The sequence below is a fragment of the Coregonus clupeaformis genome, unplaced genomic scaffold (genome assembly GCF_020615455.1).
Source record: "Coregonus clupeaformis isolate EN_2021a unplaced genomic scaffold, ASM2061545v1 scaf0359, whole genome shotgun sequence".
NCBI lineage: Eukaryota > Metazoa > Chordata > Actinopteri > Salmoniformes > Salmonidae > Coregonus > Coregonus clupeaformis.
In genome coordinates this window covers 204,000-219,303 of record NW_025533814.1, presented here as the reverse complement: position 1 = coordinate 219,303, position 15,304 = coordinate 204,000, and the positions used below count along the sequence as shown (strand labels likewise).

Genomic DNA, 15,304 nt, shown 5'->3' with positions numbered 1-15,304 from the left:
AAGATGGTGAAACCATGAAGAAGTGTTGTGGTTGAAGTGGGTTAAGATCTTCCTAGAAGTTGGAAAAACATGACGAGGGACATGTCAAAATGCAGATTTCTGGCACTAGCAAGTCTTTATTCATATAAAAAAATCGGAATTATTGAATGTTCCTTGTGGTCTATATAAAAGGACACTTAACTTAGTATACAGGCTTTTAAAATTCAATATTAGTGCAAACCCCCTATCAAAGGGATGCAAAATGTACTCTATTATGTCATTCTTATTCTATAGGTGGCTTCTCTCTTACCGTCAGGTGGTGCAAACTCCATCTGATTCTTTCTTACCGTCAGGTGGTGTAAACTCCATCTGAATCTCTCAAACCGTCAGTTGGTGCAAACTCCATCTGATTCTCTCTTACCGTCAGGTGGTGTAAACTCCATCTGAATCTCTCTTACCGTCAGGTGGTGCAAACTCCATCTGATTCTCTCTTACCGTCAGTAGGTGCAAACTCCATCTGATTCTCTCTTACCGTCAGGTGGTGTAGACTCTGTCTGAATCTCTCAAACCGTCAGGTGGTGCAAACCCCATCTGAATCTCTCAAACCGTCACTTGGTGCAAACTCCATCTGAATCTCTCTTACCGTCAGGTGGTGCAAACTCCATCTGATTCTCTCTTACCGTCCGGTGGTGTAAACTCCATCTGAATCTCTCAAATCGTCAGTTGGTGCAAACTCCATCTGAATCTCTCTTACCATCAGGTGGTGTAAACTCCATCTGAATCTCTCTTACCGTCAGGTGGTGCAAACTTCATCTGAATCTCTCTTACCGTCAGGTGGTGCAAACTCCATCTGAATCTCTCTTACCATCAGGTGGTGTAAACTCCATCTGAATCTCTCTGACCGTCATGTGGTGCAAACCAGTGGTGTAAAGTACTTAAGTAAAAATACTTTAAAGTACTACTTAAGTAGTTTTTTTTGGTATCTGTACTTAACTTTACTATTTATATTGTGGTCCTCTGTAGCTCAGCTGGTAGAGCACGGCGCTTGTAACGCCAAGGTAGTGGGTTCGATCCCCGGGACCACCCATACACAAAAATGTATGCACGCATGACTGTAAGTCGCTTTGGATAAAAGCGTCTGCTAAATGGCATATTATTATTATTATATTTTTGACTACTTTTACTTTTACTTCACTACATTCCTAAAGAAAATAATGTACTTTTTACTCTATACATTTTCCCTGACACCCAAAAGTACTCGTTACATTTTGAATGCTTAGCAGGACAGGAAAAGGGTCCAATTCAGGCACTTATCAATAGAACATCCCTGGTCATCCTTACTGCCTCTGATCTGGCGGACTCACTAAACACACATGCTTCATTTGTAAATTATGTTTGAGCGTTGGAGTGTGCCCCTGGCTTTCCGTAAATAACAAAAACAAGAAAGTGGCGCCATCTGGTTTGCTTATTATAAGGAATTTGAAATGATTTGTACTTTTACATTTACTTTTGATACTTAAGTATAATTAAAACCAAATACTTTTAGACTTTTACTCAAGTAGTATTTTACTGGGTGACTGACTTTTACTTGAGTCATTTTTTATTAAGTATCTTTACTTTTACTCAAGTATGAAAATTGGGTACTTTTTCCACCACTGGTGCAAACTCTGAATCTCTCTTACCATCAGGTGGTGTAAACTCCATCTGAATCTCTCTTACAGTCAGGTGGTGCAAACTCCATCTGAATCTCTTACCATCAGGTGGTGTAAACTCCATCTGAAACTCTCTTACCGTCAGGTGGTGCAAACTCCATCTGAATCTCTCTTACCGTCAGGTGGTGCAAACTCCATCTGAATCTCTTACCGTCAGGTGGTGCAAACTCCATCTGAATCTCTTTTACCGTCAGGTGGCGCAAACTCCATCTGAAAGCCCACTCTGCTGAGCAGGTCACAGAATTGCGCAGGCAAGCGCTGGTACATTCGCTGAGAAGAGCTAGACACCTGCAACTGCCTCTTCATGAGGTCAAAGACCTGCTTCAGAGCTTTGTTCTCCACCTTCTCAACCTGTAACGCATCAGCCATGGACATATTTGATGAATTATCAGGTAGTAAATATCACAGATTGCACCTTTAATGTTATATGTTGTTTCTTGTGACACTCACCCTGACAATTTGAAGCCCGGGAAAATGTTGTTGTCTTTCTTTATAGTCAGAACTGTTGTCATCTACAGGCTTCCTTGGGGAACTAGTGGGAGATTGCTTGCCCATGAAACTCAACTCTTCTTTTGCAAAATCCTCTTGGACTTTGCAGCACAGGGCTTCCACCTCTTACAGAGCAGCTTTGAACCATCTAGAAGCCCCCTGGATGGTCACTCCAAAGTGGCCATCTTTAAAGTTCTCCTCGATGGAAACTTCCCTCTTGGTCTGAAGAGAAAGAAGCACATCAAACTCCCTCTGGCCAAAGTGCTGGATGAAATTGTTGTGAATGGTGATTACGTTCTTCGAGGCAGGGTTCAAAACATCAAAATACCAGCGTCTGGCCTCCTTCAATGTCTCATGATAGGCACTGCAGAGCTTGATAAACGGTTGAATACTTTTCCTTGCATATCTGGAGTCGGAATGGACCGTTGCATGCTTAAATCCTTAAAAATGAGACATAGAAGAAGAATTTAATTCAAAATACTGTAAGAAACACTGTAAGAAACACTAAGAAATACTGTAAGAAATACTGTAGGAAATACTGTAAGAAATACTGTAGGAAATACTAATAATCCCGATCATGGTACTCTTTCAGTGTTTTAACAATGACGTCTGCACAGAGAGGCAAGGGAAAGTTGAACAGGCCAGAACTGATGGCCACAAACTGCAGCTTCTCTTGATTTACCATCTTTAGAATGCTTATTACAGTCTTTGTGAGTTCTGGCACAGCATCATCAATATTATATTGCATTGGTTTGTATGGAAGGCATGGACCCACAGCATGAATGATCTTCTTGCACGGTAAGCGTCCAGGTTCGGCAACGATGGCATCTCCCGTTGACAACTTTCCGTAAAGCTTTGTGTACTGGTCACTCTCTCGCTGGATATCCGGGCCTCCGGCATCACACAGCGCCCTGGCGAGACCTCCCACATGGTGGAGATTCACATTGGCAGAATTGATCACAGCATCTGCTTTATGAGTGGTAAAGTCATCTTTCCTTACTGATACTTTGAGGCCCTTTGACAGCTGGGTAGAAAACCTTTCCTCACCTGGCATCTTGAACTTCCTTGTACCTGCACCGGCATCAACACCATGGAGCACAGCAGTACATCCAAACTTGCTTTGCAGGACATATGTCAGAGCTGGCCCGCATTGGTCCAGGATGCTCACCATCTCCTCCAGAGGGATAGTCTCGGACCTGGCCATTGCTCACACAGAAAAGGGAATATTGATCTGAGGAATGAGGAGAACATTTAAGATCAATTCAAGATGGAATCTGCGCCACTGTCGTTGTTATTGTTATTGTTTTGTTGACCAAGCGGAGGTGAGGAGCGTCGCGCAACGTGGTGAAACAAAAAAACTACATACTCTGCTGTTCTATCACATGTCCCATGATGCAATGATGTCTGAGGGGGGAAAACACAGTGTTGGTTGTTTGAAGTAACTTCTTTGTAGTTGTTATACCACAAACGGACGTGGCAGTTTCACCATTAACTATTCAAATAAAATAAAATAAAATGTTATTTGTCACATGCGCCGAATACACAGGTGTAGACCTTACAGTGAAATGCTTACTTACAAGCCCTTAACCAACAATGCAGTTTTAACAAAAATAAAAACAATTATAAATAAAGAGCAGCAGTAAAATAACAGTAGGGAGGCTATATACAGGGGGTTCCGGTACAGAGTCAATGTGCAGGGGCACCAGTTGGTCAAGGTAATTGAGGTAATATGTACAGTACCAGTCAAAAGTTTGGACACACCTACTCATTCCATTTTACTATCTTTTACATTGTAGAATAATAGTGAAGACATCAAAACTATGAAATAACCCATATGGAATCATGTAGTAACCAAAGAAGTGTTAAACAAATCAAATTATATTTTCTATTTGAGTTTCTTCAAATAGCCGACCCATTGCCTTGATGACAGCTTTGCACACTCTTGGCATTCTCTCAACCAGCTTCACCTGGAATGCTTTTCCAACAGTCTTGAAGGAGTTCCCACATATGCTGAGCACTTGTTGGCTGCTTTTCCTTCACTCTGCGGTCCAACTCATCCCAAACCATCTCAATTGGGTTGAAGTCGGGGGATTGTGGAGGCCAGGTCTTTTGATGCAGCACTCCATCACTCTCCTTCTTGGTAAAATAGCCCTTACACAGCCTGGAGGTGTGTTGGGTCATTGTCCTGTTGAAAAACAAATGATAGTCCCACTAAGCCCAAACCAGATGAGATGACGTATCGCTGCAGAAATGCTGTGGTAGCCATGCTGGTTAAGTGTGCCTTAAATTCTAAATAAATCACAGACAGTGTCACCAACAAAGCATCCCCATACCATAACACCTCCTCCTCCATGCTTTACGGTGGGAAATACACATGTGGAGATCATCCGTTCACCCATGGCGGTTGGCACCAAACATTTAACATTTGGAATCCAGACCAAATGACACATTTCCACCAGTCTAATGTCCATTGCTCATGTTTCTTGGCCCAAGCAAGTCTCTTCTTCTTATTGGTGTCTAAAGTGGTTTCTTTGCATCAATTCGACCATGAAGCCCTGATTCACGCAGTCTCCTCTCAACAGTTGATGTTGAGATGTGTCTGTTACTTGAACTCTGTGAAGCATTTATCTGGGTGTCACGATCGTTGAGAGACAGGTCATACCAAGGTGCAGCGTGGTATGCATACATATTTATTAATGAAGATAAACACTTGACAAAACAACAAAAGCAACGTAACGTTTTCCTTCTCCCTACGGGCCTCCTGCAGCGCCTCCTCTTTAAGGGAGCTCTCCTGCTCTATTCTCCCTATCAGCCCCCGTAATGTGTTGGCCTCCTCTGTTAGACTGCAGATCCGCAGGTCTTGGAGGACCTCTAAAATAGCGCCCTCCTCCTCTACAGTCAGCCCTTTCACGGCCTCCTGCTGCTTCATCGTCCGCCCCGTGTGCCCCCACAAAAAATGTTTTATTGGGGCTGCTTCTCGGGCTTTCTTCATGACCGAGTCCTTTTGAGTCGCCGTTTCTCCTCTCCTGCCTGGGCTTCCTCCTTCGCCCAGGGTCCTCTACCAGCCAATATCTCCTCCCAAGTCCAAAATGTCTTTCCCACCTGTGTCCAGGGTGTCTGCTGCTACTGGGCACGCTGCTTGGTCTTTTGGTGGTGGGATCTTCTGTCACGATCGTTGAGAGACGGGTCATACCAAGGTGCAGCGTGGTATGCGTACATATTTATTAATGAAGATAAACACTTGACAAAACAACAAAAGCAACGTAACGTGAAGTCCTATGAGCTATACTCACAACAAGCCTAACAGGAACACAAACACGAGTCAAGATCCCACAACTAAGGTAGGCAACCAGGCTACCTAAGTATGATCCCCAATCAGAGACAACAAGCGACAGCTGCCTCTGATTGGGAATCACACCCGGCCAAACATAGAAATACACATACTAGATCCTAAACATAGAATCTAATAACATAGATCTCAAACTGAACTCACACCCTGACCCAACCAACAAGAGTTCTCTAGGTCAGGGCGTGACAGTACCCCCCAAAGGTGCGTACTCCGGCCGCGCCAACCTGATTCATTAGGGGAGGGTCCGGGTGGGCATTCAGCCTCGGAGGCGGCTCCGGCTCCGGGATGACGACCTCTCCCTCTCTGCATCCCCGTTGCGCCCCTGGTCTGGTCTGGACCTCGGCGCGATGCTTCCCCTCTCCTTCCTCCCACGATGCACCAAGCCCTGTCTGGACCCTGGTCTGGGAGCACCCGAACCTGGAGAGGGGCTGACGTCTGGGCCTGGATTGGCAATCCTCCCGCGATGCACCAAGCCCTGTCTGGACCCTGGTGTGGGAGGCCCCGACCCTGGAGAGGGGCTGACTTCTGGGTCTGGAGTGGAACCGCTGACTGGAGCGGGACTGGGCACCGGTGGAGCGGACTGCTCTGGCTCCGGAGTGGAGCCGCTGACTGGAGCTGGACTGGGCACCGGTGGAGCAGACTGCTCTGGCTCCGGAGTGGAACCGCTGACCGGATCGGGACTGGGCACCGGTGGAGCGGACTACTCTGGCTCCGGAGTGGAGCCGCTGACTGGAGCTGGACTGGGAACACGCACCACTGGTTTGGTGCGAGGAGCAGGCACGGGCCGTGCCGGACTGGATACACGCACCACTGGTTTGGTGCGGGGAGCAGGTACGGGGCGTACCGGGCTGGCGACACGCACCACGGGTTTGGTGCGGGGAGCAGGTACGGGCCGTACTGGACTGGATATGCGCACCACTGGTTTGGTGCGGGGAGCAGGTACGGGGCGTACCGGGCTGGCAACACGCACCACTGGTTTGGTGCGGGGAGCAGGTACGGGCCGTACTGGACTGGATACGTGCACCACTGGTTTGGTGCGGGGAGCAGTTACGGGGCTTACCGGGCTGGCGACACGCACCACTGGTTTGGTGCGGGGTGTACCGGGCTGGCAACACGCACCACTGGTTTGGTGCGGGGAGCAGGTACGGGCCGTACTGGACTGGATACGCGCACCACTGGTTTGGTGCGGGGAGCAGGTACAGGGCTTACCGGGCTGGCGACACGCACCACTGGTTTGGTGCGGGGAGCAGGTACAGGGCTTACCGGGCTGGCGACACGCACCACTGGTTTGGTGCGAGGAGCAGGTACGGGCCGTACGAGGCTGGAGACACGCACCACTGGTTTGATGCGGGGAGCAGGTACAGGGCGTCCCGGGCTGGCGACACGCACCACTGGTTTGATGCGGGGAGCAAGTACGGGGCTTACCGGGCTGGCGACACGCACCACTGGTTTGGTGCGGGGAGCAGGTACAGGGCTTACCGGGCTGGCGACACGCACCACTGGTTTGGTGCGGGGAGCAGGTACGGGCCGTACCAGGCTGGAGACACGCACCACTGGTTTGGTGTGGGGTGCAGGTACGGGGCGTACCGGGCTGGCGACACGCACCACTGGTTTGGTGCGGAGAGCAGGTACGGGGCGTACCGGGCTGGCGACACGCACCACTGGTTTGGTGCGGGGAGCAGGTACGGGGTGTACCGGGCTGGCGACACGCACCACTGGTTTGGTGCGAGGATGCCCACTTTCGCACGACACGTGCGGGGCGCTGGCACAGGACGCACTGGGCTGGGAATGCGCACTGGCGACACAGTGTGTATCTCCGCATACCTAGGTTCCTCAATAAACACACACTCCTTTTGTTGCCTGACCAGCTCCTCTCTCCGTGCCTCCACTATTTCCTTCTCCCTACGGGCCTCCTGCAGCGCCTCCTCTTTAAGGGAGCTCTCCTGCTCTATTCTCCCTATCAGCCCCCGTAATGTGTTGGCCTCCTCTGTTAGACTGCAGATCCGCAGGTCTTGGAGGACCTCTAAAATAGCGCCCTCCTCCTCTACAGTCAGCCCTTTCACGGCCTCCTGCTGCTTCATCGTCCGCCCCGTGTGCCCCCACAAAAAATGTTTTATTGGGGCTGCTTCTCGGGCTTTCTTCATGACCGAGTCCTTTTGAGTCGCCGTTTCTCCTCTCCTGCCTGGGCTTCTTCCTTCGCCCAGGGTCCTCTACCAGCCAATATCTCCTCCCAAGTCCAAAATGTCTTTCCCACCTGTGTCCAGGGTGTCTGCTGCTACTGGCCACGCTGCTTGGTCTTTTGGTGGTGGGATCTTCTGTCACGATCGTTGAGAGACGGGTCAGACCAAGGTGCAGCGTGGTATGCGTACATATTTATTAATGAAGATAAACACTTGACAAAACAACAAAGGCAACATAACGTGAAGTCCTATGGGCTATACTCACAACAAGCCTAACAGGAACACAAACACGAGTCAAGATCCCACAACTGAGGTAGGCAACCAGGCTACCTAAGTATGATCCCCAATCAGAGACAATCAGCGACAGCTGCCTCTGATTGGGAATCACACCCGGCCAAACATAGAAATACACATACTAGATCCTAAACATAGAATCTAATAACATAGATCTCAAACTGAACTCACACCCTGACCCAACCAACAAGAGTTCTCTAGGTCAGGGCGTGACATTGGGATGCAATTTCTGAGGCTGGTAACTCAAATGAACTTATCCTCTGCAGCAAAGGTAACTCTGGGTCTTCCATTCCTGTGGCGGTCCTCATGAGAGCCAGTTTCATCATAGCGCTTGATGGTTTTTGCGACTGCACTTGAAGAAACGTTCAAAGTTCTTGAAAAGTTCCGTATTGACTGACCTTCATGTCTTACAATAATGACGGACTGTTGTTTCTCTTTGGTTATTTGAGCTGTTCTTGCCATAATATGGACTTGGTCTTTTACCAAATAGGGCTATCTTCTGTATACCCCCTACCTTGTCACAACACAACTGATTGGTTCAAACGCATTAAGAAGGAAAGAAATTCCACAAATTAACTTTGAACAAGGCACACCTGTTAATTGAAATGCATTCCAGGTGACTGCCTCATGAAACTGGTTGAGAGAATGCCAAGAGTGTGCAAAGCTGTCATCAAGGCAAAGGGTGGCTATTTGAAGAATCTCAAATATAAAATATATTTTGATTTGTTTAACACTTTTTTGGTTACTACATGATTCCATGTGTTTTATTTCATAGTTTTGATGTCTCCACTATTATTCTACAAAGTAAAAAATGGTAAAAATAAAGAAAAACCCTTGAACGAGTAGGTGTGTCCAAACTTTTGTCTGGTAGTGTATATGTAGGTAGAGTTAAAGTGACTATGCATAGATAATAAACAGAGAGTAGCAGCAGCGTAAAAGAGGGGGTGGGGGACAATGCAATGCAAATAATCTGGGTAGCCATTTGATCAGCTGTTCAGGAGTCTTATGGCTTGGGGGTAGAAGCTGTTAAGAAGCCCTTTGTGTTATGATTTAACTGGATAGAACCCAAATGCAGACAAGTACACCAAGCCAGAGAAGTTTTAACAGGTTTATTATAATGTTCAATAGTCCAGGTTTCCAATAAATGGGGAAGAGCAAGTCCAGGTTACAGGGAGGGTACAGATCCAGGTCAGGGCAGGTGTGGTACCGTAATGTCCTAGTGTCTGTGGTGAGTCCAAAGGAGAGGCCCGATAGTGGAGAGCAGGATGGTGGTGGCAGGAGTGAAGCGGAGGCAGGAGTCAGGTTCCAAATATATGGTTGTCTTGACTATGATCTGACGATGAGTGGAAAGTTTGACCGGGTCTTAAAGGCTGAGGTGATTATGGTGAATGAGCTGCAGCTGGAACCCTGACTCCCGCACACCAGACTTCACTCCTGCAATCAAGGACAGACAGAGGGGAGGGAGAGAGCAGAGAGAGAGCTACCTAGCAGCAGTAGGCCTAACAGTACCCCCCCTCTACGGACGCCACCTGGCGGCCGACAGGGTTTATCAGGATGTAACCTATGAAACTCACGAACCAGAGCAGGATCCACAATGAAGCTCCTGGGCACCCAGGAACGTTCCTCAGGACCATAACCCTCCCAATCCACCAGGTACTGGAAACCACGACCCCGGCGGCGAACATCCAGAAGTCGCCGGACAGTGTAGACCGGACCCCCACCCACGATCTTGGGCGGAGGAGGGGGACGAGAGGGCGGGCACAAAGGGCTAACCGACACAGGCTTAATCTGGGAAACATGAAAGGTGGAATGAACCCGTAGGGAGGCAGGAAGCTGTAGCTTAACCGCGCAGGGGTTAACAATAGACAGTATCTTGAACGGTCCTATAAAACGAGGCGCCATCTTCTTCGACTCCACCTTCAATGGAAGGTCCCGTGACTTCAGCCATACCTCTTGACCAGGAGAGTAACCGGGAGCCTGGGACCGGTGACGGGTTGGCTTGCCTCTGCATGTACGCCGAAGCTCGGGACAGAGCTACCCTGGCCTTCCTCCAGACCTTGCAGCAGCGGCGCATGTGGGACTGCACCGAGGGTACCGCAAGTTCCCTCTCTTGGGAAGGGAACAGGGGAGGTTGATAACCCAGAGCACACAGAAAAGGAGACAAACCAGAGGAAGCGTTAGTCAAGGTGTTATGAGCATATTCCACCCAGGGGAGCATGGAGCTCCATGACCCAGGGTTAGACCCAGTGACACAGCGAAGTGCGGTCTCCATCTCCTGGTTCGCTCTCTCGGCTTGCCCGTTGGTCTGGGGGTGATATCCAGAGGACAGGCTGGATGTAATGCCCAAAGCTTTACAGAAAGCTTTCCACACCTGGGAGACAAACTGGGGACCCCTGTCAGAGACAATATCCGTGGGTAGACCATGAGAGCGGAACACATGTTCAACCAAAATATCAGCCGTCTCTCTGGCAGTGGGCAGTTTAGGTAGGGCCAAAAAATGAGCGAACTTAGAAAAACGATCAATCACCGTAAGAATGACAGTCTTACCAGATGAGGGGGGAAGTCCAGTGACAAAATCCATAGCGATATGCGACCAGGGCCGGCTGGGTATAGGTAGAGGTCGTAGATGACCAGCGCTGGCCTGGGTGGAGTTTTTACTTCGTGCACATACCGTACAAGCAGCAATGAAGGCTCGAGTGTCCGCCTCCATCGTGGCCCACCAGAACTTCCGTCGCACAAAGTCAAGGGTCCGCGAAACTCCAGGGTGACAGGTAAGGGGAGACGAGTGAGCCCACTGAAGTACCTGGGAGCGAGCAGACTCAGGGACAAACATCCGGTTAGGAGGACCCCTCCCAGGGTCAGCTTGATGATGTTGAGCCTGTCTAACAATCCCCTCGATGTCACATGTGATGACTGCAATACTGCAGGTAGGAGGCAAAATGGGTTCAGGGTTACTACCAGTATCAACAGCCGAATGAACACGAGACAGGGCGTCAGGCTTGACGTTGCGTGACCCAGGACGGTAAGACAGAGAAAAATTGAATCTCCCAAAAAATAGTGCCCACCTGGCTTGACGGGGTTGAGCTGCTTCGCTGACTGGAGGTAAGCCAGATTCTTATGATCCGTCCAAACGATGAAGGGTTGTTCCGCCCCCTCCAACCAATGTCGCCACTCCTCGAGAGCCAGCTTAACGGCGAGCAGTTCACGATTTCCAACATCATAATTCCTCTCTGCCTGAGAAAGTTTCCTTGAGAGAAAAGCACAGGGATGCAGTTTGTTATCTTCAGGAGAACGTTGTGACAACACTGCACCTACCCCAGTGTCGGATGCTTCCACCTCCACGACAAACTGGCGGTCGGGGTCCGGCTGCATCAGAATGGGAGCCGAGGCGAAGCGATGTTTCAGTTCTTCGAACGCTGATTCGGCCCCCTTCATTCCAAGCGAACGGTCGTGAGATGGAGGTGAGAGCGGTGAGTGGCGCCGCAATGCGGCTGTAGTCCTTGATGAACCTCCTATAGAAGTTCGCAAACCCCAGGAATCGTTGAAGTTGTTTGCGGGTAGAGGGAGCTGGCCAGTCCGTGACAGCAGAGATCTTAGCTGGGTCCATCCGCAGCTCCCCCTGAGCTATGATGTAACCCAAAAAGAGGTCTCAGACACATGAAATTCACATTTCTCCATCTTCACAAACAGTTTGTTCTCCAACAACCTTTGCAACACCTGGCGCACATGCAGTTCATGTTCCTGGGAGGACTCTGAGAAAATCAAGATATCATCCAGATAGACAAAAACAAACCGATTCAACATGTCCCGAAGGACATCATTGACTAGTGCCTGAAAAACAGCAGGGGCATTAGACAACCCAAAAGGCATAACCCGATACTCAAAATGTCCCAAGGGTGTGTTGAAGGCAGTCTTCCATTCATCACCCTTACGAATGCGCACCCAGGTGATACGCATTTCGTAGATCCAGTTTCGTAAAGATGGTAGCACCATGAAGGAGGGGAAAAGCAGAATTAATCAAAGGCAGAGAATACTTGTTCTTAATGGTGATGTTGTTAAGTCCACGGTAATCAATACAGGGTCTGAGGGTCTTATCCTTCTTAGCAACAAAAAAGAATCCCGCTCCTACAGGTGACGAGGAAGGACGCATAATACCTGCCGCCAAGGAGTCCCGAATGTAGTTCTCCATAGCCTCCGTCTCCGGCCGGGAGAGATTGTACAGGCGACTGCTGGGGAGCGGGGCTCCTGGCTGGAGGTCAATGGCGCAGTCGTAAGGCCGGTGAGGAGGAAGAGAAGTAGCTCTGTGTTTGCAGAAAACGGATGCCAGGTCATGATACACGTCAGGAACAGCAGAAAGATCCATGGACTCCAGTGGAGGTTGAGGCACTGTACTGGCAGGAGTCTGAGCAGAACACAAACAATTCACATGACAAAATGTGCTCCATGAAACAATGCTACCTGTCACCCAATCAATGTGTGGATTGTGTTTTATGAGCCAGGGGATACCAAGGACCAGGGGAGTCTGTGGGCAGTCGATAATATGGAATTGAATGTTCTCCTGATGATTTCCCCGACACTCTAAGACAAACAGGAACAGTCTGATGGGTAATGCGGGTCAACAATTGTCCATTTAGACCCTTAGCCTGCAGCGGACAGTCCATAGGAACAGTCTCCAAATCCATTTGTTGAGCCCACTCTCTATCCAAAAAGCTTTCGTCGGCACCAGAGTCAATCAGCGCACTAACAGAGAAATTCTGGGACTGCCACTGGAGGGATGCCTGGAGCAGAATGCGGGGAGAAGAGGAAGAATCCGCTGCTCGGCTCACCAAAACTTCTCCCATAAATGATGAGCCGGCCCTTTTCCCGGACGAACTGGGCAGGAAGGAACGAAATGACCAGCTTCTCCACAATACAGGCAGACCCGAGCCTGAATACGACGTGCACGCTCCTCTGAGGACAACCGTGCACGACCCACCTCCATGGCTTCGGGTTCAGTGCTCCTCGTATCGACTCGGGAAGACACGGCTCTCTCCGTAGGGACGATGCAGGAAGGAGTTTGTTGATGACAGACAGGTTGCTTGGAACTAACACTCCTCTCCCGGCGGCGCTCCCGAATCCGGTTATCCAACCTGATAGTGAGTGAAATAAGATTATCCAGCGTAGGCGATTCATCATATGACACCAATTCATCTTTTAAAGTCTCAGACAAAGCATTGATGAACACTCCTTGTAATGCCTCGTCATTCCAACCACTCACTGCTGCTAAAGTCCGAAACTCCACTGCCATCTCCGCCACACTACGAGCCCCCTGCCGAAGAGAAAACAACCGTTTCGCAGCCTCCTTGCCTCGTACGGGGTGGTCAAAACCTTCCTCATCTCCGTGGTGAAGGCCACGTAAAGCGTTGCAAATGTCCGACTGACTCTCCCAGACCGCGGATCCCCAGGCACGAGCGGAACCGCTAGTAGAGTTGATAAGGTAGGCAATACGGGCTCTTTCTGAGGCGTAGGTGAGGGGCTGTTGTTCAAACACTAACGAGCATTGAGTCAAAAATCGCCACAGGTTCCCATGTTCCCGTCATAGCGCTCTGGAGCAGGAACAAAAGGCTCTCTGATCTGGGCTGAAGGGGTAGTAAGGGCAGACACTTGATTGGTGAGTAATTGAACCTGATTAAGCAGCACCTGACTGTCCTCAGCAATCGTCTTAAACAGGGTATCATGTTGGCCAAGTAGAATGCCCTGATTGGCTATGGCAGTCCAAATTTGAGTGCACTCTGGGGTGGTATCCGAGCTACTGTCTGCTGGGTTCATGTTGGTCAGATCATACTGTTATGATTTAACTGGATAGAACCCAAATGCAGACAAGTACACCAAGCCAGAGAAGTTTTAACAGGTTTATTATAATGTTCAATAGTCCAGGTTTCCAATAAATGGGGAAGAGCAAGTCCAGGTTACAGGGAGGGTACAGATCCAGGTCAGGGCAGGTGTGGTACCGTAATGTCCTAGTGTCCGTGGTGAGTCCAAAGGAGAGGCCCGATAGTGGAGAGCAGGATGGTGGTGGCAGGAGTGAAGCGGAGGCAGGAGTCAGGTTCCAAATATATGGTTGTCTTGACTATGATCTGACGATGAGTGGAAAGTTTGACCGGGTCTTAAAGGCTGAGGTGATTATGGTGAATGAGCTGCAGCTGGAACCCTGACTCCCGCACACCAGACTTCACTCCTGCAATCAAGGACAGACAGAGGGGAGGGAGAGAGCAGAGAGAGAGCTACCTAGCAGCAGTAGGCCTAACACTTTGGACCTAGACTTGGCGCTCGGTACTGCTTGCCGTACGGTAGCAGAGAGAACAGTCTATGACTAGGGTGGCTTTTTAGGGCCTTCCTCTGACACCGCCTGGTATAGAGGTCCTGGATGGCAGGAAGCTTGGCCCCAGTGATGTACTGGGCCGTACGCACTCCCCTCTGTAGTGCCTTGCGGTCGGAGGCTGAGCAGTTGCCATACCAGGCAGTAATGCAACCAGTCAGGATGCTCTCGATGGTGCAGCTGTAGAACCTTTTGAGAATCTGAGGACTAGCTTTATGGCATACATTATACAAATCAAATGAGCTTCTTATCAACATAATGCAACCTTTCATATAGCCAATTGAGGTAGTTCGCTAGTAACTGCTATCTTATCAACATATTACAGCCTTTCATATAGCCTATTGAGGTAGTTTGCTAATAACTGCCATCTTATCAACATATTACAGCCGTTCATATAGCCTATTGAGGTAGTTTGCTAGTAACTGCCTTCTTATCAACATAATACAGCCTTTCATATAGCCTATTGAGGTAGTTTGCTAGTAACTGCCTTCTTATCAACATATCACAGCCTTTCATATAGCCTATTGAGGTAGTTTGCTAGTAACTGCCTTCTTATCAACATAATAAAGCCTTTCATATAGCCTATTGAGGTAGTTTGCTAGTAACTGCCTTCTTAATACAGCCTTTCATATAGCCTATTGAGGTAGTTTGCTAGTAACTGCCTTCTTATCCACATATTACACCCTTTCATATAGCCTATTGGGTTAGTTTGCTAGTAACTGCCTTCTTATCAACATAATACAGCCTTTCATAATGCCTATTGAGGTAGTTTGCTAGTAACTGCCTTCTTATCAACATAATACAGCCTTTCATATAGCCTATTGTGGTAGTTTGCTAGTAACTGCCTTCTTATCAACATAATACAGCTTTTCATTTAGCCTATTGGGGTAGTTTGCTAGTAACTGCCTTCTTATCAACAGGGCGGCAGGTAGCTTAGTGGGTA

At 48.9% G+C, this 15,304-nt stretch overlaps 1 protein-coding gene across 1 annotated transcript; it reads right to left on the bottom strand.

The window, feature by feature from the left end:
* Positions 1-2,742: 2,742 nt before the first annotated feature.
* Positions 2,743-3,384, bottom strand: LOC121570341 (protein mono-ADP-ribosyltransferase PARP9-like). Its single transcript, XM_041881797.1, has one exon. It carries the CDS (start codon positions 3,382-3,384, stop codon positions 2,743-2,745), a length of 642 nt encoding a protein of 213 aa, XP_041737731.1.
* Positions 3,385-15,304: the final 11,920 nt, after the last annotated feature.